General features: G+C 42.9%; 10 protein-coding genes across 11 annotated transcripts; 9 read left to right on the top strand and 1 right to left on the bottom strand.

Moving 5' to 3' along the window:
* The first annotated feature begins 7 nt into the window (after nucleotides 1–7).
* On the top strand, nucleotides 8–7,193 carry LOC145707673 (U5 small nuclear ribonucleoprotein 200 kDa helicase-like). The gene is given in 15 exon segments (XM_081785232.1): nucleotides 8–127; nucleotides 167–367; nucleotides 413–599; nucleotides 645–4,837; nucleotides 4,882–5,322; nucleotides 5,364–5,400; nucleotides 5,403–5,506; nucleotides 5,547–5,621; nucleotides 5,664–5,871; nucleotides 5,915–6,072; nucleotides 6,114–6,278; nucleotides 6,322–6,506; nucleotides 6,549–6,667; nucleotides 6,712–6,848; nucleotides 6,896–7,193. Coding segments are annotated over 15 exon segments (6,429 nt in total). The 5' UTR covers nucleotides 8–61; the 3' UTR covers nucleotides 7,049–7,193.
* Nucleotides 7,194–7,222: 29 nt separating this feature from the next.
* Nucleotides 7,223–8,017, top strand: LOC145706663 (uncharacterized). The gene is made up of 4 exons (XM_081784089.1): nucleotides 7,223–7,434; nucleotides 7,477–7,606; nucleotides 7,666–7,782; nucleotides 7,826–8,017. The coding sequence occupies exons 1-4, from the start codon at nucleotides 7,223–7,225 to the stop codon at nucleotides 7,889–7,891; spliced, it is 525 nt and encodes a 174-aa protein (XP_081640215.1). The 3' UTR covers nucleotides 7,892–8,017.
* A 7-nt stretch (nucleotides 8,018–8,024) lies between these two features.
* On the top strand, nucleotides 8,025–10,367 carry LOC145706660 (splicing factor Cactin-like). The gene is made up of 8 exons (XM_081784086.1): nucleotides 8,025–8,245; nucleotides 8,287–8,666; nucleotides 8,716–9,042; nucleotides 9,086–9,243; nucleotides 9,291–9,529; nucleotides 9,574–9,778; nucleotides 9,827–10,090; nucleotides 10,137–10,367. Exons 1-8 carry the CDS (start codon nucleotides 8,063–8,065, stop codon nucleotides 10,310–10,312), a joined length of 1,932 nt encoding a protein of 643 aa, XP_081640212.1. The 5' UTR covers nucleotides 8,025–8,062; the 3' UTR covers nucleotides 10,313–10,367.
* LOC145706661 (rhotekin-2-like) lies at nucleotides 10,363–12,699 on the bottom strand. Of its 2 annotated transcripts, XM_081784088.1 has the most exons (7): nucleotides 12,508–12,699; nucleotides 12,255–12,463; nucleotides 11,095–12,216; nucleotides 10,972–11,051; nucleotides 10,811–10,930; nucleotides 10,719–10,758; nucleotides 10,363–10,542 (listed from the first exon to the last, which is right to left on the bottom strand). In XM_081784088.1, the coding sequence occupies exons 1-5, from the start codon at nucleotides 12,626–12,628 to the stop codon at nucleotides 10,927–10,929; spliced, it is 1,536 nt and encodes a 511-aa protein (XP_081640214.1). In that variant the 5' UTR covers nucleotides 12,629–12,699; the 3' UTR covers nucleotides 10,363–10,542; nucleotides 10,719–10,758; nucleotides 10,811–10,926. The 2 variants fall into 2 exon arrangements, with proteins under 2 accessions (XP_081640214.1, XP_081640213.1); XM_081784087.1 differs by having other exon boundaries at nucleotides 10,719–10,930.
* A 1,683-nt stretch (nucleotides 12,700–14,382) lies between these two features.
* On the top strand, nucleotides 14,383–15,690 carry LOC145708051 (uncharacterized). Its single transcript, XM_081785669.1, has 5 exons — nucleotides 14,383–14,603; nucleotides 14,649–14,786; nucleotides 14,831–14,989; nucleotides 15,035–15,301; nucleotides 15,345–15,690. Exons 1-5 carry the CDS (start codon nucleotides 14,414–14,416, stop codon nucleotides 15,632–15,634), a joined length of 1,044 nt encoding a protein of 347 aa, XP_081641795.1. The 5' UTR covers nucleotides 14,383–14,413; the 3' UTR covers nucleotides 15,635–15,690.
* Nucleotides 15,691–15,711: 21 nt separating this feature from the next.
* Nucleotides 15,712–16,924, top strand: LOC145708052 (immunoglobulin-binding protein 1-like). Its single transcript, XM_081785670.1, has 5 exons — nucleotides 15,712–15,940; nucleotides 15,985–16,322; nucleotides 16,410–16,458; nucleotides 16,500–16,625; nucleotides 16,669–16,924. Exons 1-5 carry the CDS (start codon nucleotides 15,725–15,727, stop codon nucleotides 16,822–16,824), a joined length of 885 nt encoding a protein of 294 aa, XP_081641796.1. The 5' UTR covers nucleotides 15,712–15,724; the 3' UTR covers nucleotides 16,825–16,924.
* Nucleotides 16,925–16,958: 34 nt separating this feature from the next.
* Nucleotides 16,959–20,534, top strand: LOC145707570 (integrator complex subunit 2-like). The gene is made up of 7 exons (XM_081785119.1): nucleotides 16,959–17,142; nucleotides 17,187–18,775; nucleotides 18,818–19,157; nucleotides 19,197–19,456; nucleotides 19,499–19,772; nucleotides 19,854–20,182; nucleotides 20,223–20,534. The coding sequence occupies exons 2-7, from the start codon at nucleotides 17,335–17,337 to the stop codon at nucleotides 20,492–20,494; spliced, it is 2,916 nt and encodes a 971-aa protein (XP_081641245.1). The 5' UTR covers nucleotides 16,959–17,142; nucleotides 17,187–17,334; the 3' UTR covers nucleotides 20,495–20,534.
* Nucleotides 20,535–20,572: 38 nt separating this feature from the next.
* Nucleotides 20,573–24,682, top strand: LOC145707571 (iron-sulfur clusters transporter ABCB7, mitochondrial-like). The gene is made up of 10 exons (XM_081785120.1): nucleotides 20,573–20,751; nucleotides 20,792–20,895; nucleotides 20,939–21,171; nucleotides 21,217–21,402; nucleotides 21,452–21,724; nucleotides 21,767–22,232; nucleotides 22,278–22,546; nucleotides 22,584–22,805; nucleotides 22,852–23,678; nucleotides 23,719–24,682. Exons 1-9 carry the CDS (start codon nucleotides 20,696–20,698, stop codon nucleotides 22,927–22,929), a joined length of 1,887 nt encoding a protein of 628 aa, XP_081641246.1. The 5' UTR covers nucleotides 20,573–20,695; the 3' UTR covers nucleotides 22,930–23,678; nucleotides 23,719–24,682.
* Nucleotides 23,504–24,638, top strand: LOC145709228 (acrylyl-CoA reductase AcuI-like). Its single transcript, XM_081786906.1, has 3 exons — nucleotides 23,504–23,678; nucleotides 23,719–24,354; nucleotides 24,412–24,638. The coding sequence occupies exons 1-3, from the start codon at nucleotides 23,504–23,506 to the stop codon at nucleotides 24,636–24,638; spliced, it is 1,038 nt and encodes a 345-aa protein (XP_081643032.1).
* Nucleotides 24,644–25,812, top strand: LOC145707575 (superoxide dismutase [Mn], mitochondrial-like). Its single transcript, XM_081785126.1, has 5 exons — nucleotides 24,644–24,778; nucleotides 24,821–25,063; nucleotides 25,105–25,195; nucleotides 25,238–25,417; nucleotides 25,461–25,812. Exons 1-5 carry the CDS (start codon nucleotides 24,713–24,715, stop codon nucleotides 25,697–25,699), a joined length of 819 nt encoding a protein of 272 aa, XP_081641252.1. The 5' UTR covers nucleotides 24,644–24,712; the 3' UTR covers nucleotides 25,700–25,812.
* Nucleotide 25,813: the final 1 nt, after the last annotated feature.

The following is a 25,813-nucleotide window of genomic DNA, read 5'->3' as shown; positions in this document are numbered from 1 at the left end:
ACTATTCGTACCTTATTTCTTTCACTTATCAGAATTTTTAAGATTATACTGCTGATTGGTCATGGCTGACCATCAAGCACGTAGTAATCAGTACAATTATCAAGCGAACAGTAATCTTGTCCTACAGGTAATTATTTAACTCGCCACGGTTTCAAATATTTTGCAGGTTGACCGACAACTGGTGGACAAACGAGGGCGAAATGAAGCGACCGGAGAAGTCAAATCCCTTACCGGGAGACTCGGCGGGACAAAAATGGGAGATCGAGCCATCCGGACGGGAAACAAAGAGAAGGAAGAATTAGAAGAGCGCAAGAAGAAAAAGTACAGGGAGGATGATAAGCAGAAAAAGAAGAAGGAAAGTCAAAAGGTAGCGCAAATTTATTACCGAATCGTCGCTAACTTTTATTTCAAGAGTGGATTTTCTATGTACGATCTCGTTGGAGTTAATTACAAGCCAACTACTCGTGAAACCCGAGAGACATATGAAGCTCTCCTCACTGCCATTCAAAATCAGCTAGGTGACCAACCTAGAGATGTTCTCATCGGGGCCACCGACGAGGTGCTCATGGAGCTCAAAAACGAGAAAACAAAAGACAGAGGTAAATCATCCGAAAGCATCAACTCAATTTTATTATCTTTACTAGAAAAGCGAAGTGAAATCGAAGCTATGTTGGGAAAACTGCCAGACACGACATATCATTTCTTGTGTAATTTGAGCAAGAAAATCTCTGATTACACTCAGCAAACTAATCAAACTGCCGGTGAAGATGTCGGCGACATTGACGAATACGGAGTCAATGTCGAGTTCGACGATTCTGGATCAGATGAAGAACAAGAGCGAAACTTTATTAGGGACTCTGAATCCGACTCAGAAGCTGAAGGTGTGGAAACATCGACGTCGCACTTTTTGTCAGCTGCAGATGGTGGCAAAGAAGGCGAAGACGACGGAGAGAGCGATCTATATTTGAATCCACGGGAGATCGATGCGTACTGGCTTCAGCGTAAACTCAACGACGTTTACAACGACTCGCACGAGTCGCAGAAGAAATGCGAGGAGGTTCTGGCTATTTTGGAAGCCTCGCCAGACAGACGACAAGCAGAAAACCAGTTTGTACTGTTGCTATCGATGGCGAACTTTAGCCTTATCCGACTGCTTTGCGAGCATTCAAAAATGATCCTTTGGTGCACCAAGCTATCTAGAGCGAACAAGGCCGACAAAAAAGAGATTGAAGCTCAAATGAAAGCCGACGCTCAGCTCAATAAGATCCTCAAGCAGTTGAATGACACTGACGACGGCTCAGCACCACGAAAAAAGCGAAAGCGTGAGCAGCAAGCTGCTTTCGCCGAAGCTCCGGATCCAGAAAGTCTTGTTGAGTCAGACTTGAAACCGAAAGAAGCACTTGATTTGGATGAATTGATCTTCGAAGGAAGCAGCCACTTCATGACAAACAAGAAGTGTAACCTCCCTTCAGGATCCACAAGACAGACAAAGAAGGGATACGAAGAGGTAGTTGTTCCTCCTCCACCGAAACCAGATGCATCTTCTGAAACGCTGGTAAAGATTGCAGACCTACCTAAATATACTCACCCAGCTTTCGAAAATTTCCAAAGTCTCAATCGAATCCAATCAAAGCTGAAAGAGCCTGCTCTTGAGTCAGATCAGAACCTTCTCGTCTGCGCGCCAACTGGTGCCGGTAAGACGAACGTCGCTCTCCTTACAATGATGAGAGAAATCGGAAAGCATATCAATTCGGATGGAACCATCAATGTTGATGATTTCAAAATGATCTACGTCGCGCCAATGCGTTCCTTAGTAACAGAGATGACTGGTTCCTTCAAGAAGCGCCTGCAGAAGTATGGAATCGAAGTCAACGAACTTACTGGTGATCATCAGCTGACTAAGGAGCAAATCATGCGCACTCAGTTGATTGTGTGTACGCCAGAAAAATGGGATATTATATGCCGTAAAGGTGGTGAGCGATCATACACTCAACTTGTGCGACTTGTCATCATTGACGAGATCCACTTGTTGCACGACGATCGTGGTCCCGTTCTCGAGGCCCTCGCTGGTCGAATTATGCGCTCTGTTGAAAGTCTTAACGACGATGTGCGAATCGTTGGTCTCTCTGCCACTCTCCCCAACTACATGGATGTAGCCGCTTTCTTGCGGGTCGATCCCGATGATGGTCTCTATTTCTTCGATAACTCTTACCGTCCTGTTCCTCTTTCTCAGCGATTTATTGGCGTTACGGAAAAGAAAGCACTCCGCAGATACCAACTCATGAACGAGCTCTGCTATGAAAAAGCTGTTGGCCACGCGGGACAGAAACAGGTCCTTATTTTCGTTCACTCGCGAAAAGAAACCGCGAAAACTGCAAAAGCAATTCGAGATCTTTGTATGGAGCGAGAAACTATCGGAGGATTCATCAAAGAAGGCTCTGCCTCTTCTGAGATCCTCAAATCAGAAGCTGAGCAAGTGAAAGACGCTAATCTCAAAGATCTTTTGCCATTTGGCTTCGCGATTCATCACGCTGGTTTGAACAGAGTTGACCGAAGTCTTGTTGAGGATTTGTATGCTGATAAGCATATCCAGGTTTTGGTCTCCACTTCGACTCTCGCTTGGGGTGTCAACCTTCCAGCTTATTGTGTCATCATCAAAGGAACACAGGTGTACTCTCCTGAAAAAGGAAAATGGATTGAGTTGTCAGCCTTGGATGTTTTGCAAATGTTGGGTCGTGCTGGTCGACCTCAGTATGATACAACTGGTGAAGGTATTCTTATAACAAATCACTCTGAACTCCGATACTACCTCTCGCTTATGAACGAGCAGCTCCCGATTGAGTCTCAGATGATTGCAAAGCTTCCCGATATCTTAAACGGCGAGATTGTTCTCGGCAATGTTCAGAATATCAACGATGCAGTGGAATGGATGGCTTACACATATCTTTTTGTGCGTATGCAGAAAAATCCAGAGCTATATGGACTCCAGGACAACTGGGAAGATACTGATCCTGATCTGAGGCAACGAAGAACTGACCTCGTTCATGCGGCTGCTGTCACTCTCGACAAACACCACCTGATCCGATACGATCGTCGCTCTGGAATTTTCCAGTCGACCGAGCTCGGTAGAATTGCCTCTCACTACTACATTTCTCATCAATCGATGTCAACTTACAATCAGCTCTTGAAGCCAACGATTTCTGAAATTGAGCTCTTCCGAGTGTTCTCTCTGTCGTCAGAGTTCCAGTTCTTGACCGTCCGCGACGAAGAAAAGCTTGAACTCCAGAAATTAATGGAGCGGGTTCCGATTCCTGTCAAAGAATCAATCGATGAGCCCTCAGCAAAAGTTAATGTTCTTCTGCAAGCCTACATCTCACAGCTAAAACTTGATGGGTTTGCTCTCATGTGCGACATGACACATGTGAACCAGTCAGCCGGTCGTCTCATGCGAGCAATTTACGAGATCGTGCTCTCTCGAGGCTGGGCTCAACTCGCAGAAAAATGTCTATCCATGTCAAAAATGGTTACTAAGCGAATGTGGCAGTCGATGTGCCCGCTGCGACAATTTAAGAAGTGTCCTCTTCAGATCATCACAAAGCTCGAGAAGAAATCCTTTCCTTGGGAGTCAATGTATGATCTGAGTGCTGCTGAGATCGGTGAGCTTGTTTCCGTTCCAAAGATGGGTAAGACTATCTACAAAATGGTCCATCAATTCCCCAAGCTGGAACTCACTGTCCACATCCAGCCAATCACTCGATCTTCTCTCCGCGTAGAACTCACCATCACTCCCGACTTCCAATGGGACGAAAAAATCCACGAGCACTCCCAGGGATTCTGGATTCTTGTGGAAGATGTTGACTCCGAGGTCATTCTACACAACGAATTCTTTTTGCTCAAGAAGCGATACAAAGACGACGCTCATGTCCTCAACTTCTTCGTCCCCATTTACGAACCTCTGCCACCTCAATACTTTATCCGAGTCATCTCTGACAAATGGCTCCAAGCTGAAACGCAGTTGCCCGTCTCTTTCCGGCATTTAATCCTACCAGAGAAACATGCCCCACCTAGCGAACTTCTCGATCTGCAGCCGCTCCCTATCTCGGCCGTACGAAATGAGCATTTTGAAGAATTCTTTGCTCAGAACTTCTCGCATTTCAACTCGGTCCAAACTCAGGTCTTCAACGCCATCTACGGCGCCGATGCGAATACTCTAGTAACTGCTCCTACAAGTGGAAAGACTGTTATCGCTGAGCTAGCCATTTTGCGACACCTTGCGAATGATGACAACCCGAGCATCGTTTACGTTCATCCAAATGAGAGTCAGTGCGAACACCTTTACAAGGACTGGTCCAAACGGTTCTCCAAGCTCGGTGTTAATGTCTCCCTTTTGTGCGGAGAAACAAATCCTGACCTCAAGGCTCTCGCGAAACGAGGCATTGTTATTTCGACTGTTGAGCGATGGGATGTGCTTTCTCGACGATGGAAGCAGCGAAAGGATGTCCAGGCTGTAAAAGTCTTCATTGTCGACGACATTCACCTCATAGGCGGAGACAAAGGCCCTGCTGTTGAAATCGTCTGTTCCAGAATGCGCTTCCTCTCCACCCAGATTGAAAAAGAACGTCCATTGCGAATCCTCGCTCTTGGCTCGTCTCTTGCCAATGCGAAAGAGCTGTCAAAATGGCTTGGTGTCCAGTCAAGCAACGTCTTCAATTTCCCTCCATCAGCTCGATCTGTGAAACTTGAGTTGCACATCCAAGGATTCATGATTTCTCACGCGCCTTCTCGCCTTCAATCAATGGTGAAGCCTGCATACGTCGCCATCTCAAGACATGCGAAGGTTTAGCTCACTTATCTAGTTGACATATTTATCATATTTTTCAGACTCGCCCAGTTATTATCTACGTTCCTTCGCGAAAGCAAACGAAACTTACCGCGATTGATCTTTTGGCGTATGCAGCCTCCGATAACAAAGCAACACGATTCCTTCACTGCGATGAGAATGATCTAACTGGTCTCCTAGAAGGCAACATTGAAGACGAAACGCTCGTCGAAACCTTGCGAAATGGTGTTGGTTATCTCCACGAAGGAAGCAGCTCAAAAGAAATTGATGTAGTTTCTCAGCTGTTTTCGAAGAATGCCGTTCAGGTCCTCGTTTTGCCTCACAGCATGACGTGGAAGCTAAATCTTCCAGCGCACACTGTGATCATCCAAGATACCCAATGGTACAACGGTCGAACTCACTCATACTCTGACTACGCCGTTACCGATGTTCTTCGAATGCTTGGACGAGCAGGTCGAATAGGCGAGGACGAAGAAGGAAAGGTAACACACCGTTATGAAAAAATTTATTCAACTTGTTTTAGTGCATAGTCCTGTGTCAATCTTCGAAAAAGGAATTCTTTAAAAATTCCTTTTCGAACCTCTTCCCGTCGAAAGCCATCTCGAGTGGGCGCTCCACGATCACTTCAACGCTGAAGTTGTTACCAAGACGATCGAAAACAAACAGGTATATGTTAATTGTTGATTTTTATCTACCAGTTTTTAAGGATGCAGTTGACTACCTGACGTGGACCTTCCTTTATCGCCGAATGACGCAGAACCCCAACTACTACAACCTACAGGTAAAAATTTTTATGAAATAGCTATTTTCAAAGTCGTATTAGGGAACGACTCATCGACATCTGTCCGACAACTTGTCAGAGCTCGTCGAGACAACCCTAGATGACCTGAAGCAGATCAAGTGCATCGCAATTGAAAATGAAGTGGATGTTTCGCCACTGAATATGGGAATGATCGGTGCCTATTATTATGTACAACATACTACCATCGAGTTGTTTTCGATGTCTCTGACCGAGAAGACAAAGACCAAAGGTAAAATGCTTGAATTTTAGATGATTTTCTATCGAGCATTTAGGTTTGATCGAGATCATCTCGAACGCTGCAGAGTTCCAAAACCTGCCGATGCGTCATCACGAAGATGATATCCTCCGACAACTGGTCCAGAAGGTCCCTTACAAACCGATTCAGCCAAAGCTGTCTGATCCTCATATCAAGGCTAATCTTCTGCTTCAAGTATAAATTATGCAATGTTTTGTTTGGTAATAATATATTAGGCTCATATGTCCCGTCTCGAGCTTCCCCCAGAGATTGCCCTTGACGTTCAAGAGATCCTGCCAATTGCGATTCGATTGATTTCGGCGTGTGTGGATGTTCTTGCTTCCAACGGCTGGCTGAATCCAGCACTCGCTGCGATGGAGCTCGCACAAAATCTTACCCAGGTACTAAAACACATTCAATCCCCTTTTATTGTTATTTTTCCAGGCCGTGTGGAACAAGGACTCTTACCTTCGACAGATTCCTCACTTCAGCGTTGAAATGGTCACCAAATGTCGTGGAAAAGATATCGACTCTGTTTTCGATATCATCGAGATGGAAAATGATGAAAGAGACAACCTTCTCAAGCTTGGAGACGCAGAGATGGCGAATGTTGCACGATTTTGCAACAGGTACGTTTCAAGTTGTTCGCAGCATCTTTATGATTGGTTCAGATATCCGAATATCGAGATGAACCATACTGTGGAAGACCCAGAAGATGCTGCTACTAACAGGCCGACGAATGTTCATATAACTCTTGAGCGAGAAGCCGATCTCGCGGGAGATGTTATTGGTAATTCATTTGGTTAATAAGCAAGTTTTAAAGATATAATGTAGCGCCATTTTACCCTGGAAAACGTGATGAAGGATGGTGGTGTGTCGTCGGGGATCCGAAGAGCAATCACTTGCTCGCGATCAAGCACATTACCCTCCAACAGAAAAAGAAAGTGACGCTGGAGGTTGTTCCCCAAAAGGTTAGCTCATTCTCTACGATCCATTACTGAGCATGTTATCAATTTAGGCTGGCGAGCAGACTTACCTCCTCTACCTTATGTGTGATGCGTACGCCGGATGTGATCAAGAATACGAGATCAAGTTGAATGTTGCCGAAGCCGAAGATTCAGATTCCGAGTCTGAATCTTCATCTGATGAAGATGAAAAGATGGAATCCTAGAGTGATCTTTTTGTTCTCTCTATCGAAAGTTACTGATAATTGTGTATAACTCTAACTCGATTGTTCGTCTTAGGATAATTTTCCGCCTAGACTCTTTACTGCCCTATTCCTTCGTTCTCTCAATATTGTCCCAAATGCCGAAAAAGCATCTATTCAAAATCAAACATTCAGAAAATGCGTATCGAAATAGGCAAGAAAGAGTCCGTCTTCAAGCCCGTGCCTTACAAGAAACTGGTGCCTTATCAACACCTGATCATTAAATTTGGCGAAACTGTATCTTTGAATAATCCTGTTGGACTGGGTATCTTTCTGGGGGGTTTAACTCTTGTTTGCTTCGCGATTCACATCTTGAACCCGCCTGTTATTTCTTCGCTTTCGCTTCTTGGGTAAGAATGAAATAGTTTTGACTTTATTAACACCGTTATTAGACTCTCTTACGTTTGGATCGAATGGGGATTTGGATTTTTCGCAAATGATGAGACGACAGTAGAGGATGAACGATTAAAAGAAATTTATCACAAATACGTATACGTATCGACTTACTTGTCAAAAATCTCGGTAATTTCATCTATAACTTATAGACTAAGCTATTATCAAGTCAACCATGTTTTCTTCAGGACACTATTTCAAAATACAAGAAGGATAGCGAACAAGTTTACCTTATTTTTGTTACACTTGCCTTGCTCGGTCTCATGTTCATCGCATCTTCGATCAACAACATTCTTCTTATTTGGGCAAGTTATTCATCAAGTTTTCCTATAATAAACTTCATTTTAGGCCTTTTCTGCATGCGGAATCACCTGTCTTGCTGCACTTTTAGATGGAGATGTCAAAATCCGCTAATTTCTAAGCTCTCTCTTTCTTTCCCAGAAATTTCCCTGCTCGTATGCCGTTTTTTGTTCATTTCCCACGATTATTTCTTCAATGTTCATTTATCAATTCTATTCCCATGTATTTTCTCGTCGTTTATTCCAGGTATTAGGTCATAATTTTAGAGAATAGAACTCGATAAATATGGGAAAGAGTTCGAAAAAGAAATCGAGTCGGAGACGATCGCCAAGCTCGTCCTCGTCATCTGATGATGGGCTGACGCAGCTAGAGCTGGAGAAAATGAAGCTTTTAGAAGAAAAAATCAGAGCAAAGAAAAATTTAAAAGAATGCGAAACACTTGAAGAGAAACGAAACCGCCGTCTTCAGGTAAACTTGAACTGATTAAGCATTTGTAGCTCTTATTTCAGAAAAAAATTAACAAGGAAAAGCGGCGGCAAGAGCGGCTTGGATGGGGGTCTTCTGTTTCTGGTTATACGAACGACGACAATCCTTTTGGAGATGAGAGACTCGTGGAAACATTTGTCTGGAAAAAGAAAATGGATAAAGAGGGGAACTCACATTTGACTGAAGTTGAGCAAAAGAAGCTCATTCAAAACCGACAAGCAATCAACTCAAAAGACCTCGAAAAGGTGAAAGAAGCCCGAATGGCGAGAGAGTATGAACGGCAAATTCGTGAAGCCGACCGAGCTCGAGAAGCTGCTCTCGGAGACAATGACATTGACGCGCAGCGATTCAAGCAGTGGAGTGAGCAAGAGGAAGAGTTCCATCTCCAGCAGGCAAGATTGCGGTCAGTTAATGATTCCTTATTTTATGTGATAAATTTCACTTTTTTGCAGTTCGAAAATTCGGATCAAAGATGGACGAGCAAATCCGATCGATCTCCTCGCGCGTTATTTGGAAGTTCTTCAAGGAAAAGAAGAAGTCCCCGAAACTGAGCTTCACGAGCCGTACATTTATACAAACGGACTCGAAACTGAACAGCTGGAAGATCTTATCGTTGATATAGAAGTCTACAGAAAAGTAGACAAGTCAGAAGTGGCTCAAACATTTTGGGACAATGTCACAACCGTCGCCAACGACCTAGTCAAAAGCCAAAAAGCATCCAGAAGCCATCGTTCCGAAATAAATCCTTCTGTAAAAGCGGACATACTCAAGATTTTCAAGTAAGTCCTTAAAATGTATTCTTTTTTTAAACACTCTTCTCAGGGGAAAGTCAGTTGCGAAACTAGATGAGTTAAAAGAAAAAGTGACTTTGAAAATTGAACAAGGACAAAAGACTGGTGCCGACATTAATTACTGGGAAGCTTTGATAAAAGAGCTTGCGGGATATCGAGCAAAGGTCTCACTCCAAGAACAACATAAACGTATGACGCGAAGTGTTCTTTATTTGTAACGAACTTCTTTATTTTAGAATTTATGAAAAGAGTAGACGCCGCGCAAATTGAACACGAAGCAGAGAAGGCAAAAAAGAAAGCCGAAAAAATGGAACCGGTTGTTTTTAAAGAGCCTAAATTTACAGCGCCGAAATACTCAAGGAAAGAAGAGAAGCCAAAGGAAGACATCAAAGAGGCTGGCATTATAATTGAGCAGAGGAGTTTGGAAGAAATCGAAGCTGAAAAGAAGCGCATTCAAATGGAGAAGCATTGTCAGGTAAGTTAATTATTCTTGAATCGGAGAAAACCAGAATACTTCAGGAAATGTATGAGGATAAATGCTACACTCCACCCTTGATTGATTTCGTGCCCGACACTGAAGAAATCATCAAAGCTTCGATAGAGATCCTAAGCCTCGAAGAAAAGCGGGAGCTGATTCGTAAAAATCCTGCAAAGATCAAGGCAGCTGCCAAGACAACGAATACTTCTGCCCTTGAAGACAAGTTCCTCCAAACTGCCAAGCAAGGTCTGGATTTGTTTCTATTACTGTTTGTAATTATTCTCTTTTATCTAGATATGGACCAGGATGAAGCTGAATTCTCTGTGGAAGCACAGCTAGAAAATACAGTCTACAAGTGGGCAGACAAATATAAGCCGCGCAAACCCAAGTTCTTTAATCGAGTTCACACTGGCTTCGAATGGAATAAGTACAACCAGATGCACTACGATTTCGATAACCCACCTCCGAAAATCGTTCAAGGATACAAGTTCAACATCTTTTATCCAGATTTGATCGACAAGAGCGTGTCTCCCGACTACGATCTTTTGAAGCTAGAAGGTAAGCTACTCCTCACAATAAGGGTAGTATTTATTTTATTTTGTAGAAGACCCAGAATTCTGTGTGCTTCGCGTGAAATCGGGCCCACCCTACGAAGACATCGCTTTCAAAATCGTGAATAGAGAATGGGACTTCGGCAATAAGAAAGGATTCCGATGCCAGTTCATGAATGGAATGTTCCAGCTGTGGTTTTATTACAAGCGCTACCGCTATAGAAGATAAACTCGCTCAATCACTGCCTGATTTTTTGCAATAAAAACTGCTCCACAAGATCCAACTTATGTTTATATTTTATTGAAATAGTGTATGAAAGTACGTTGGTAAAAATTGAAGTGGATTGCGAGAATCAGATCTCTTCGAGGTGCGGGAAGCGTGGTAAGCATGGTGCAGGGAGATGTTCAGCGTGAGGATTTGTGAAAATAGCTTCGTTGCCATCTAGTGCTCTTCGCACACTAAATTCCAAGTCAAAATTAACACTTTTTTCATAAAAAAATTTCGCGTTAGTAGTTTTATTTTCATGCATGTTACTTGATAAGTTCGATACTTTTATAATGTTCTATGCGAAGAAGCGTGAATATTAATGTCTTGTGAAAAGACTTTTGTTAGAAAGCGTTAGTAAAGCTCTTACGTTAGTTTTTGGTCCTCGGGGTGAATGCTGTCATGGAATTCTAAATTGTTGCGTTGAATACGGCCTACTTTCGGGCATCCACCAAATTTCACCTTATCCTTCGTTGGGACAACAATTTTAGCGCGCATTTCACCAGCGTATCCATATTTGGTCCGGGCTGGGGAGCCGATTGGAGTGTACTTTTCTGATATTTCCGGCCTTGTTCCATTTATCTAATGTAATTGGTAATACATACAAATCGGCAATTGCATACTTGTGTTGATGTGCGAAGAGGCTCACGACGAACGTCTGCTCTGTTTTTCTTCGATTTTCGGCCAATGCAGCATGTTTTTGCTAAATTCAAAAGATGAGAAAATGGAATTGGGTTTAATTGAACCTTTATATCGGTAATCATGTGCTGGGTGTCGCGTCTAGGTTTTCTTTCAGCGACTGGCGAAGAAATTGGAGATATTTTATCGAGAACATCGTTTATCGTCTCTTCGTGGTTCTCATCCTCCTCGCTTGGGCCTAGTAAAATCGTTGGAGGATCATATCGAGGCATCATTTGAACATTTGGTAATAGCCGATTCGCAGAGTTCATCCAGTCTCGTGGTGGAGACGCTACGAGCCGAGGATCGTCCTCTCTGCTGCCAGAATTTCGGCGGAAGCGTCTTTCTGGAGAACGTGAAACTCGTTTCACCGGAGTATGTCCGAGATCGACCGATTTTGACCGTCTTCTCGATCCCTTTGTTACACCTACAGCCGGACTCAAGGCCGCTTGGCCGGAGCCCACGCGTTTCCCCGTTTTTATAACGGTAACTTTCGTTTGTCCACTGAAGAAAGCACTCCAAGGAGAATTGGTATCTGTCACGGAATCAGGCTCGTTCATTCCTTCGTCGACTCCTGCTTCCTCAATCTTGCCCCAAAGTTTTAGATGCCGCCGATGCACCCTGATAGCCTCCATCCATGCAAGCATTTCGTCTTTGCTCGTGGCAGCGAAAACGGTCCTTCCATCAAAATCGCGCAGCTGAAACGAAAACTGTCTTTTTCGCGAGGACTCGGAGATTTTCAGCTGCGAAGTGACGTCAATCTGCACAAGATCGTTGCATTTCTTCTCTCCTTTAGTCGGATCGAATGCCCGTAGTTTCCCGTTTTTCAGGCGCACAAAGATGAACTTCCAAGAATTGTCGACGCCCTCGTTCCAAAGATGTAGGTAACCTTCTTTGAACACTTGACACAAGGTCGGAACCGCGCTTGCTAGGCGCAAAGTAATCTTGCCCGTAAAGCTTGGATATTTAGGTGCGTTTGGCAGGACGGTAAGAGTTGCCCAACTCGTTCTATTAGTAGCGTCTCTGCCACTCAGTTTGCACCTCGCCCAGTGAATGAATTTTGTTTCTGGGGAGAGCCCTTTCTTCTCCTTCTCGGGAAGCTCCATTCCGTACAAATCAACAACAAGCTCGAAATCTGGCGATACGTTTGAAAACGACAGCATATTCGTGATAACCACTTCTGTCGTCTCCTGAAAGCATTGAAAAGTTTTTTCTGCAAAAAACGTACCTTAGTAAAAATGTACAGCTCCGATTCCTTGACCTGATGACCGAGTCTTGCTACCGCATAAATCGCCTTCCGATAAGTTTTCTTTTTCTTTTCATGCATGACGAAAGGTACACGCATCGCGCTGAGCTCCAGTTCTGCACCGCATTCTGTATTTTCGAACTCTTGCCAGTGTCTTTCCAATGCCTGCACTTGAAGCCCGGCAGTCCACGCTAATAATTGAGTGAAAATCATATTTTTTTCATATCCGTTTTACCTTGTCTCATAGCATCCAATTGCTGGCTTTCTCTAGTTGCATTTTGCACAATTTTCGTTAGGCCAAGTCGCACTCTTTTCGCTTCAGCTATTCTCAGTCTTCTCTCGTAACTTGAGTCCATTCTTTTTTTCTCTTATTTTCCGAAAATATATTTTTCTGCAAATTTCGGTTTTCCGCGCGCTCGCGTCGTTTGAATTGGCGCCTGTTTAGATCGCATCGCAACGCCCCCGCTCGCTCGATTTCAAGCCTCGCGGACTGAAACCACCACTGAAATCATAAACGATTTCATCTATCGCCAAAGCCTAGTAATTGCGTGTAATTTTCTTAGAAATAACTTCAATTATGATTTCTCTGTAAAACTTATCAAATTCATCGCTAATCAATTAAATAATTTTAGAAATGTTTCGACAATGTAATCGGATAACAAGTACAAATACACTTGTTTCAACTCGACTCGTACAAATAAGCCCCTTGCGGGAGAAATTTCTCAAAAAATGGGTTCTTTTCAGAGGTAACTTTGACAGAAATGACTTATTTGCGATGCTGACGATTTCTTGCAGGGTTGACGATATCGCAAACGATCGAGTGGCGGCAAATGGTTGCAGAGTCAGATCGCGAAGGACTCATGAGACTGGAGAAATGTGCCCTTGAGCCAGGGATATTTCAAATTTTTAATCATCTTTTTATTCCTAAATAAAGCAGAAATAATCCGCTACAGAATCACCACACTAAATTCAAATTCGGAAATCTGTGGTTCACGATCATCTACAAAGGACTTTTCTTTCTTGTTACTGTGAGTCTCGCGACCGTTGCCTTTTTCTGCTGGTGGTCGTTCACGCTTGAATTCGACAGACGAGTTCAAGGTCTCGGTCATAATCTCATAAGGAAAATATTGATCGAAGCGGCACAGCACAACGCGATGGAAAGGAACGGCGCTTAATTGATGATAATTATTCTAGCGAAATTTTAATGGAAAGAAAAAGTGTGGATAGCGCTGGAACAGTCGAGAAGTTTTACCTTATGTTGCGAACTTGCCATCGACGATCGGAAGAGGTCAAAGAAACAACGTCTTCCTTTCGTGGCTTTTTGAGCTTCACAACAAGGAGATTTACAGTTTATTCAAATTCGACGAAGAGAACGGAACTGCCTACATAAAACTCGACGTCAACATGCCTTACAAAGATCAGAATGACGCGGCAGCGCAAAAGTGGAGAATAGAAACTGGCAGCTTATAGCCGAAGCGCGCGTCAAAGATTTCGACGGGGTCGGGCACTCATCCAAAGAAGCTGCTTTCAATTACCGCTACTGCGAAAAGCTGGACTCAATTGACAAAATTCGCTGGATCAACAAAAGCATAGAATATTTGGCGAACCCAGCAATAGCTGCTCTTCTTCTTTTAAACTGCTTGATGATGTTTTCTCCGGAAGTGATAGGAGCACCTAAAAGCCCGCTGAGAACGATTCGGCCGTCGAAAATTTACTCTTACTTTTTTTTATTCGCGCTTGGAACGTTGGCACTCAAGTCGAAGATTTTTCAAAGTATGCTTCTTTCGGACGAAGAGCTAGAGCAATGCGGCCTCCCGATGCGAAACAGGGACGATTCAATAGAGGACGACTTAAAACTCATCGAAAAAGCTCTCCACTCGGGCATTTTATCAAGGTGCGAGCAATTAATTGAGTTGCTTTGAAATGAAGTGTTCAGAATGGAGCAATGGCTATCAACGAGAATCTATGCACCAAGCGTGAGAACTTCTCAATTCGAATTTTTAAGCCGCCGCTCGGCGTGGGAGATCGAAACACTTCAACTTATGTTGCTAGACAAGAACGGAAAGCCTGAAAAAGCTGCTTGGTTAAAACATCCAAAGCTTCAATAACTAGTTGAGAGACTTTGAGAAGTCCATTTTAGCATGTTACGCGTGTGTACTCGACGGGTGCCTCTCAGTCGGTGTCTGGCTGTTAGTTCGACTCGGTTAAATTTCTTCGGTGGCTACAAAATCAAGTCCAGTCGAGACAGATTTGAAGCTGGTGGACGGATAGGCATTGAAACAATGGTGTATGAAGAAAAACACATTTTAGCGGAGCTTATTTCTTACTACAGTGAGCTTAGAACTTGATCGATCAAGTTCATTATCAGACATTTAGTCATCAAAGCTGCGAGCAATGAGGAACTAAGGAAGAATGCGGATTTGAGGATGGATTGGGTGACCACACTTGAACTCGTCCAGCTTCACGTCGAAATGTTCCGAGAACGGCTGCTTCAGCTTGATCTCGACGGTGAACGTATGTGGATTCATAGAGAAACTGGATTGATTGATTGAATTTAGTGTTGATGGATCAAATCTCAAGACGTGTTGTACTCAACATGGAACAGCGGAAGAAAGATTTCGAAGCAGCGACAAAAGTTCTCATTCCGACTAAAGATGCTCTCTCGATTATATCTACTCGTGGACACATTTATGAACGCAACATCGCCTACACAAAAGGTTGTTTTCTTTCGCCCTAAAAATTAATATAGATTTGTGATTAAGGTTTTCTTGGATCGGACATGGAACTGGCCGAATCCTTATGGACCTATCTAGCGCATCAAGAAGAATTTCAAATCGAAGACGATGAGAGCCAAGATGCGCTTATAATAGACAGATACTTTAATCCGGAAGGAATAGAGTATCTGGTTCACTATGTTCGCAAAAACTTAAAGCTCATGGACGAGAAGACTTTCATGGACTTCAAGCTCGCTGCAAATCTGGTGGATACTGATGATGAAAAATTTGTTGCGATCCAAAGGCATTTTAGAGGTATTTCATGCAAAAGCGATGACAGGCTTATGACTTGATTCAGAATATGTGTTCAACTTTGTTCTTCCGGAAGAAGATCCACTTGTTACCAACAGAGAACAGCTAGAAACTGCTCTCGAATTCGATTATGGTCGTAAACAAGACATGTCATTCTTTGAGCGGATTGGCCTCAGCGGCTCAAGCAAAGAAGCAGCCCTAGAAAAAGAAGTCAACATTTTAAATATTCAGCGAGACGAACTGGAATTATACTTGGAAGATAAAGACCGGCTGAATCTATTCGATCAGACGGGAAAAGAGTGGAAGCGAAAGTCTGGCAGAATATGGAAGGTTTAATTTTGTCCAATTAATTCTTTTCCTCTTTGTTCATGACTGCACCGTCATCATTCTGATTAATTTTACCTGTCTGTTTTTAAGATTGTGTCGATGGAAAATAAAGATCTGCCAACTCTGTTTGTTGACATTCTTCAATGCTGGCGGAGGATTGGCACTGATTCTAAGAGCATCGACTTTAAGGAAATGATAGACGTCACGATGGAGGCAAATGACAGGATAGAGTCTCTCGCGCTCTTTTCATGCAATGAAGAGATCGAAGAAGTATCAACCAAAAGCCTAAAGTATATGCTCGTGAAGTTTTTCGAGGTATGTAGCGCCACAAGCAAAAGCCTAGAAATGATGAAGTTTAGGCGGAGTTTCGTTTAAAGCCCCACGAGTCGGATCCGCAGTTGGAGACGCTTAAATCTATCATGGGATGCCTTCTATCTTACTTGAAGACATTAAACGACTATGGTCTTGCATATCCAAAGAAGTCGTATCCAGATATGAGAACACAAAAGGTTGAAATGTTCAAAAGAAAGAAGGAAATCACTGAATCGATGAAAACGCATGAGTACTGTCTAGAAGATGAATCCGCCGATGAGGAAATTGAAAGAAAATATTGGATGAGCTTCATCTCATTCGCAGAGCTCATTTCTAACGAACATATGTCCATGTTGAAAAGGGAACTAGAAATGCTCAAAATGAGGCTAGATTTATAAATATTTGACGAATAGTTATTATACTCGAAGTAAAATGTACGCTAATATGTACTTTTGATATAAATCGCACCCAGAGAGGCAGGAGTAAGACCAGAGCAACCTCGACCTCGTCCTCCTACTCAGGTAGGCGACGATTTTCACTTCCAGCTTGTAAACTTGTCAAGCCCTTCATGATTGCTAAAAATGAAGAAATGAAAAGAGTTTTTGGCCTTGGATATCCTTCTCGACCGGTATATACTGTCGAGGAATTCGGCGAAAGGCAGGCCCAGCTTATGCGCCAACAAGAAAAGGTAGGGGTCCTTCATCTAATTTTTATATTGCCTATCACACTAGGAAAAGGCGAGACAAATAGCGGCTAATCCTCCTCGTGATGAGCATCGTGAGTTAACGTGGGCTGAAGAAGACAAGCAGCGCAGAAAAGATCAGATGTGGGACGAGCACAAAGATACGACGAGGCGTGGAGACGGAAATCGGAAAAATATGGGTTGATGATTTCTGTTCCTGTCTTGTTTCTTCCTTTCCTGCACTCACCTTGTAATTCTACCCAGATTTTCATATTTTACTGTCCTTTCAAAAAATCATTCTCTCGAAAAAATTTATTAATAATAATCACCTTTAGATGAACCGGCCCTTACTAAGTTCACTGGTTTCGACAAAAGATCTCGGAAGAGCGGTTAAATCTATTAAATCCAAAGACATCCGAAGTTTGATAGATGTTTATGTGGATGTCGAACCGCTTGGTCTAATATTGCGGCCAATTATATGCAGATTATTGTTCGATAATAACAATAATTCAGTGTCAATCAGGTCAGCATAATTAATCCAAGTTATTTCTTGACAATTTTTTTAAGTGATTTGAAGAGGTTTCGTCCATGCCGATCTCAAAAAGATTTATCCGTTGGACTGATAGATAGTCTTATCGATTTCAATTTATCAGAAGTATGGGAGGATATCATTTCATGGTCGCGCAGCAGGAAGCCGTCAGGGAGAGAAGCCTCAATGGCTGGTTTTGGAATAGATCTTGCTAGTACTGTCCGTTGCTTCTATTCGAGTCTTCTCTCGCCGTCTTTCATGGATCGCCTTTTTGAAGATGTGGCAAATCATCCCCTCTTAGTCACTTTATTACTGACGGTTACTGACAAATTTACGAAGATTCTCAGCTATGAACAGATCATATGTGCTCTTCACAAGCTTCCTTACAGTCAGTTTTTTATCGAGGCTCTGATCATTGGAAAATCACAATTGATGAGGCCAGCGATTAAGTCGATCATTCTTTCTAAGAAAATGGACTCTGCGACAATGTTCTCTTACCTGAATGGAATCGTCAAAATTTACTCTTCGGCAAACGAATTCATCCAAAGCTGCTGCCTTAAATACCGAATACACTTGTGGATAAACATTTCCTTCTTATGCGACATGGAACATGCAGACTTCCTCGACACTATTCATACGGAACTGTTTTACAGAAAAGATATTTTGACCTGGCTGATGACTCAATTCACGAGTAGACTCTTGCTTAACGAGACAGTGATTTTAAAGCTGAGGAAAAAAATCATGTCAATCGTGGAATTGTTGATATCGATTTACGGGGACCCAGACGAAGCGACAAACCCCTCTGCTGAAGACTATAGATTTGGCTGCGCTACACTCTTCGTCATTTGTGTTATGAAAACCTCATTAAACATGAAATTCCCCCTTGACGAATCCTCGAGGATGATGACTTTATTTGAATGTATTTTGAAAAATGATCTGAATGAGGGGTCCATTCAGTTCTTTATGATGGCAATCTCAATGGCAGTGTGCTATGGGGACTTCTCATCAGGGAACGCAAAGAACGAAACCAGCATGCTATGTAGACTGACAAGATGGCTGAGTGGACTCATTTCGAGATGTACAGGCGACGGCGAAGATTTAGCGGCGCAAACTGAACTGGCCCGATTAAAAGAGTATCTTCTGATTTGCGGCATTCACTTCATCTACGAAGAGAAGGATGAAATCGAGGAAGTTATTAGGACAACGATCGAGTATCGTCCGATGCGCATCAAATCGCTGACGACGCACCGACTCAAACAAGTCTTTACACAGTCTATCTACAAAAGCACCTCCCTTTCTGAACTTGCGATTTCAGTCTCTCCTACAAGAAATCTAAACTCAAAAATGAACGAAATGGTACCGCTGCACGGGGTTCTGCATCTTCTTAAAGGGCGTCAGTTCACTGCTCACGGCATCCAAAATGTCGCTACATGGATATTTAATCAAATTTGCCAATGCTCACTTCCTCTTCACCCACATGTTCCTACAGTTATCAAAGCTCTCATACGTGCAAATATTCCCAAGACAAAGAAGGATTTTGCCAATCTTCAAAGCCCGATTTCAGCGGATCTTATTGTCGAAACCTGTTTGGATCCTTCTGTGCCTATCCTCGGAAAGACACTTCTAGGTTAGTCGGACATTACTGCAAAACCAAAGTAAACTTTATTAGCTTACTACCTCACGTTTCTCGCCGTCGCGCTGTCAAGGAGAGCAGACTTCCTTTATCGAAATTATCAAACGGCGGGTAAGTTTAATGTCAAATTTCCAGCAGCAGCTTTACGAAGAATTCCACTGAAACGTTTTCTCGCCTTTGCCGAGAGGACGCCAAGCCTCGCGAGTTCTGTTTATCCGCGGTTTCTATCATCGATCTCTGTAGTTGCACCAGAACTACTGATATTCGACAAGCCAGACAAAGGACTGCCATCAGAAATAGAAAGATATTCTGGTGACGAGCTTGAGACTCTATCCACAAAGTACTCAAAGCAACTGCGCAAATTGGATTACAAAAGGTGAGTCTGCCAAACGAAACCTCTTCTCATGTCTTCTAGGCTAAGAGGAACAATGACAAAGCTAGAAAATCTTGGAGATGATGATTTGGAGACGTTTTGGCTGATGACACGTCCATTAGCGAGTTTACCAGAAGACTCGAAAAACTTACCCCGATGGTTCATGCTTTCGATGAGGAAACTTTGGTTCAGGCTACAGCGACATATTCCCCGACAGCTCTGGGTCGAGACTTTGCAAGATCTAGCAAAATCGAGCGATGATAAATACTCTTTCGATGATTATATTGAGAATCCGACGCTTGGTAATTTTGCTTTCAACTAGCAATCTCTCATAGTTTCCTTAGCTTTTCAGTGTATCAACATGGTGATAAGAAACCCGATTCTTGTGGAGATCTTTCTTGGATGTTTGCGCGGTTTTGTAAATACTCAAAAAACATTCTACCAGCAAACACTTATTACGGATTTCCGTTTACGAGGTTCTCAGGAGAGAAGTCATGTTGAGCTGATGGAGTCGAAACGAGTCAAAACCAATATCTTGTTGACAACAAAAGTCGCTGTTCTCCAAGTACTTATCGAGATGACTCTACCGTCATCTGAAGACGATCGCAGCGTTACTGGGTAAGTTCGCCATTACAAGTCTCTTCCTTGATTTCAAAATTATATCTTTTTAATTCCAAGTTTTATTGAATATACAATTAGGGAACTGAGGCTCCGTGAAATTCAATGTGAAATATGCTTTTTTATACACCAGTTGTTTATCGACGATCATGTGTTCCACGGACAGCCAGTGCTGTGCAAATTGCTTCATTTCCAAGGATACTCTCCGGACGCTATCTCTTGTCTCGTTCACGGTGTTCCCTCGATGCATATATGCGTTTCATTTGTTCCTGAGCTGCTCAAATATACCAATCTGGAGCTGAGATCGTTTGCAATACAACTACTCTCGCATCTTGTTTATCACTACCCGATTCCTCGCACATTCGAGTTATCGAAGATCGCGATTCGCGTCGCTTTTACGCTGCTTGAAGGTAGATCTACTTCTTGTTTCTGTGATGAAATATAGTTTAGGTTTGACTCATGACGAATTGATAAGCTTCTTCACTGGAGTCCTGCCTGCACTTGCTAGAATATCACATGTTTACTCACCCTTCAATAACTATGTTATTGATCTTCTTGTACGTCTCAGAAAGATATGTCTCTTCTGTATGTCCCAAAACAAGAATGACATACGCTTGGTGAAGGATTATGGCCGACTGGATAATATGGTTGAAGAATGCTTCGACGATATTCTTAGTGGCCACAGACAGATGAATAAAACCGTTGAAGACTGTTCACTTTAACTCAACTGATACTGCCATTGAAATAAATTTTATTCTTATATCACTGTTTATTGTACTAAATATATTATTTCGAGAATGAGTACGATATCTTGTCTAACTCGGAGACGAGTTATCACTATAAAGCGATTTCACACTCATGGGGCTGCAGTCATTGGCAATATTGATGGCCTGGATCGAGTTGAACTCACAACCGGTCAACTGATGAAAAAAGTAAAGCCATTTATTTGGCCAAGTGCGCAGGTTCCCGAATCATCGAGGTAACCAATAAGGCTTGTTTATTATCTTATCAAAGTTAAGAATAAAACTCACTGTCATGAAAACTGGAGCCTTGATTTTTGGAGCGAAGGGGCTCAGCCTGGCAATCCCCATCTTCTGGAAAGATTTAGTCAATACTTTAACAGGTTTGTCAGTATTTGAGGTAGCAATATCTTACTTTGGTTAAAGCTATCGAGAGTGGAGCTCTGCCATCGCTAGAAAATGCCGCTGTTATTGCCGCTCCGTTCGCTACGTACGCAGCGGTGAGCTTACTCGAGCCCACTATCGACCAGTACAAATCGTACACATTCGCAACAGTAAAGCAAAGCACCACTAGAAAAATAGGCCGCGGACTCGTCGAAAAGCTCTTCTCTCTTGATCATCGGTTTCATACGAATCGGGAGACGGGTGCGCTTCTGAAGGTTATTATCTTTTCAAGTTTCCAGCTTTCAATATTTTTAATTAAGGCTGTTGACAGGGGGAATCGGGCAATATCCACCGTTCTCCATGCCACCTGTATTGTATTTACACCCGCAATGTTTCAAGTCATGTGTACTGGTGCTTTTATTTGGTATTTCTGTGGTCCTCTCTACGCTACCTCTCTCCTCGTCTCTTCTGGAATCTATTCCGCCTTTTCCATAAAATTCACTCAGGTTTAATTTTTCCAAAATCAATTGTATAAATTTTCTTTTTTTTTTCTAGTATAGAACGCCCTTCCGAATAGCCATGAACAAAGCCGACATGGATGCTGGTAACTTAGCCACGGACTCTCTTCTCAACTATGAAACCGTCAAATATTTTGCAAATGAAAAATATGAAGCAACTCGCTATGATGGCAAGTTAGCTAATTTCGAACGCGCGGCTCTTAAAACTGACCGAACTCTCGCACTTTTGAATATGGGGCAGCAAGCAATTTTGGGCTCGTGCTTGCTTTTCAACTTGGGAATGGCCTCTGGGATCCTCGACTTTGGACAGGTTGAGCGTTCTCCGTACTGTACTCAGCTAATTCTTTGTTAGGCTTCTATCGCTGCAGGAACACTGACTCTTGGAGAGTTTGTGATGATTGCCAGTTATTTCCAACAGATTCAAAGACCGCTCAGTTTCTTGGGATCCACCTACAGAGACTTAATTCAAGCACGAACAGATTTTGAAACGATGTGGCGATTGATGGAAGAAAAACCAGAGTTAGAAGAAGGAACAAAGACACCGCCTATGGATAAAGACCTAGAAGTACGATTCAACAATGTCAAGTTTGCATATGCCGACGGAAACTCGATCCTCAAAGGCGTAGACTTTCGTATCCGCCCCGGTGAACGGGTCGCTATTGTGGGCGGCTCAGGGTCGGGGAAATCTACACTAGCGAAGCTACTGTTCAGGTTTTATGACCCAAAAGAAGGCTCTGTTCAGCTAAATGGGGAGGACATTCGTAACTTCAATCTTAAATCTTTCCGCGAAAAAATTGGAGTCGTCCCACAAGATTGCGGTGAGTTTCATTTTCATAAAGCAACAAACGATTTTGTTCGTTTAGTTTTGTTCAACGACACCATTTACAACAACATTCGATATGGAGACTTGAATGCTACTGAAGATCAAATCATCGAAGCTGCTGAAGTGGCAGATTTGCACAGATCAGTGGAGGAAATGAAGAACGGCTACCAAACTATCGTCGGTGAACGAGGAGTGAAGCTGTCGGGCGGCGAGAAACAGCGTCTAGCAATTGCTCGGTGTTTCCTCAAGGACCCAGAAATCGTTATTTATGATGAAGCTACAAGCTCGCTCGACTCGCTCACTGAACAGGTAAATATCAAAAGCTTCTTTTCTAATTTTAAAACAGCGTATCCTCGATTCCCTCGATAATGCGACGAAGAACAAATCCCTGCTCGTCATCGCTCACAGGCTTTCGACAATTGTTAACAGCGACAAAATCATTGTGCTCAAAGACGGTGAAGTTGCAGAGATGGGTAGCCACACGGAGCTATTGGCATTAAATAATCATTATCGAAAGATGTGGGACATTCAGTCCAATGAAAAAGATACCAAAAAGAAAGAATCGGAGGTACAGTATTTATGTCTTCATACGGTAGAGTTAAATGTATAATTAGGATGGAGCGGCTGCTCGTCGAAGAAAAAGCATTGAAATGATAATGGAGCCAAAGACGTGCTGCGGGGGAAAGTGTTGAAATTTTTCTCTCTCTCTCGCTTTAGCTTCTGAGAATGATGCGCTTCGAAAAACACTGCCATATCAAGCGACGGACCTGACTGCGGTTTAACAACCGTATTACATTAGATTTCAGCGGCTATGCGATTATAGTCATCGCTTAAAGTTCGACATTTGAACTTTTAACTTAATTTTATTAATATAGATTCCTAATCATTAGTACAAACTGTGCTACTTTCCTACGTGATTTTTAAGAAAAGGGGATCATTTAACCTCGCTCAAATCGAATAAACGAAAAACTAAACTGAGCTCCAAATAATTTCCTGTTTAGCTGATATGAATATTTATATTAACAAGTGATGATGCTGATGAGAGATCTATTCAGTAGTAAAATATCATATATTTACTCAGACATATCTATTTATATAAAAAAGTTAATTTCAACACCTCAACGCAGACACAGCCACGACTAGCTAAACAACGGGTAAACATCACTAACAAGCGTGGTCTGAAGTTGTTAACTATTAACATATTCAGAATATGATATTCTTCATTAAATCTAAATTGGCTCGACAGTCATCCATATTATTTTCAGAATGAAATTAACTAGTGCTCGTGCGTTTCGAGCTCTGGTAACATCCGCTAAAAAGACTCCCGCTTCTGTTCAAAGCCTTACTGTAGCTGACTTGCCAGAGGTCTCTAAAGTTCGAGGCGAAAAAGGGCCTTGCAGTGTCCACGTTAAGGTGAAATACTCAAACGTCAATTACAAAGGTACTTGAAGAGCCCGTTGAAAGTATAAAGAACTTTTAAGATGCTCTTGTCGCTCAAGGTCTTTATGCTGGTCTCCCATTTCCAATGGTTGGCGGCATTGATCTGACAGGAACTGTTATGTCAGACACTTCCGGACAGTTTAAAGAAGGCGACGAAATCCTTGTGAACGGCTTTGGGATAGGCACTGATCATTTTGGCGGTTATGCGGAAGAAGCAAGAGTCCGACCAGAGTGGTGTCAAAGGCTGCCTGAGGGAATGAGCCATTTGACAGCTGCAAGAATAGGCACTGCTGGGTACACAAGTGCGCTTTGCGTTGAGGCTATTCGAGATTCCGTGAAACCATCAGATGGGCCTATCGCCGTCTCTGGTGCTACTGGGGGCGTTGGCTCCGTCTCCATTTCATTGCTTAGCAATCTTGGCTACGAAGTCCACGCAATAAGCGGAAAAGCTGATCGAGATAGCGAATTCCTTACTTCGTTAGGAGCGAGTAGTGTCCTCGAACGATCAGATTTTGAAGGCAAACCTCGTCCTCTCGCAAAGGAGAGGTTCGCCGGTGCCGTCGATGCTTGCGGGTCAAACGTTCTTGCAAATATTTTGTCGATGACGAAGAAATATGGCACTGTTTCGGCCTGTGGCCTTGCTGCAGGATTAGATCTCCCGACGAGCGTAGGAATGCGTCACCAATTTTTTATTTACATGTTTTTATTTGTCGATAGTAAGTGACTCCATGAAGCACCCTTTATTCTCCGTGGAATCACTTTAAATGGTGTCGAATGTGTTTACCTTCCAATCTCGAAAAGAGAATCTGCATACGAACTATTGTCCAACGCCTGCCCAGAGAGTGCTCTCGACTTGATCGGCCGAAATCCGATCATTTCTTTGGAAGAGGTTCCCGACGTCGCAAAAGCGATGCTTTCCGGCAACATCACGGGACGATATGTAGTTGATCCATCAGCCTAAATTCATATTTATTCTGTTCTCTCAAAAACATTAGTGTAATTCTGCTTCAGAATTTGAAGATTATCTATTTTAGTATGGATTCTTACGTAGCTGCACTTGAAGCCAAGCTTGCCGAAGCAACTGGCATCAAAATCAACCAGGCATGTCATACTTAGATCAATTATTTCTTATTATTGTTGAAGATGGCCAATGCTGCTTCCGAAGGCGCTGCTATCTCTGAGCAGACCGACTTTATCAAGAACATCGTTATCAGCGATGGTAAAGCGCAAGCCGGAATCCGAAACCCTCTGATCGCCAAGGTCCTCGGCTCGATCAAGGCAGAAACAGGCCAAGATCTAAAGTACGAGCTGCCAAAGCTTGGCTATGAATACGGTCAACTCGAGCCAACTATCTGCGAAGAGATCATGCGAATCCATCACTCAAAGGTTGAGATTCTGAAGTGATTTCGTGTTAATTTAATTTTCAGCACCACAATGGTTACGTTACTAACCTCAACGCCGCTGTCGAAAAGCTTGCTGCTGCTGAACGCGCTGGGGACGTCAACGCGATGAACCAGCGTAAGATCAGAGTATTTATTTAAATATATCAGTTTGATTTAGTTTCTGAGGCTATCAACTTCAATGGCGGAGGACATATTAACCACACTATCTTCTGGACTAACATGGCTCCTAATGGCGGTGGCCTCCCAACTGGCGAGCTCGCCGACCAGATCAATACTGACTTCGGTTCGTTTGAAGCTTTCAAGAAAGAAATGTGCGCCAAGTCAGCTGCTGTCAAAGGTATTAAGATTTTTATTTCTCTTGAAATAAAGATAAATTGTAGGATCTGGCTGGGGATGGCTCGGCTGGAATAAGACTGCTTCCAAATTGCAGGTCGCTACCTGCCAGAACCAAGACCCACTCGAGGCTACGACTGGATTAATTCCTCTTCTCGGCATCGACGTTTGGGAGCACGCCTACTACATCCAGTACAAAAATCTCCGTGCTCAGTACGTTGAGAAGATCTTCGATGTCTTCAACTGGAACAACGTCGCTGAGCGATTTGCTAAAGCCAAAAAGTAATTGCCCTGTACCTGACATACACTGATGCAAAAGCCATGTGATTGAATGTGATTACGAATCAGACTAGGAAAATTTAACTTCACCCTGATTATCCATGAATAAGTTCAATAAACG

The sequence above is a fragment of the Oikopleura dioica genome, chromosome XSR (assembly GCF_907165135.1).
Source record: "Oikopleura dioica chromosome XSR, OKI2018_I68_1.0, whole genome shotgun sequence".
Taxonomy (NCBI): Eukaryota; Metazoa; Chordata; class Appendicularia; order Copelata; family Oikopleuridae; genus Oikopleura; species Oikopleura dioica.
The sequence above is the reverse complement of the archived record's forward strand: the minus strand, read 5'-3'. Positions and strand labels throughout refer to the sequence as shown.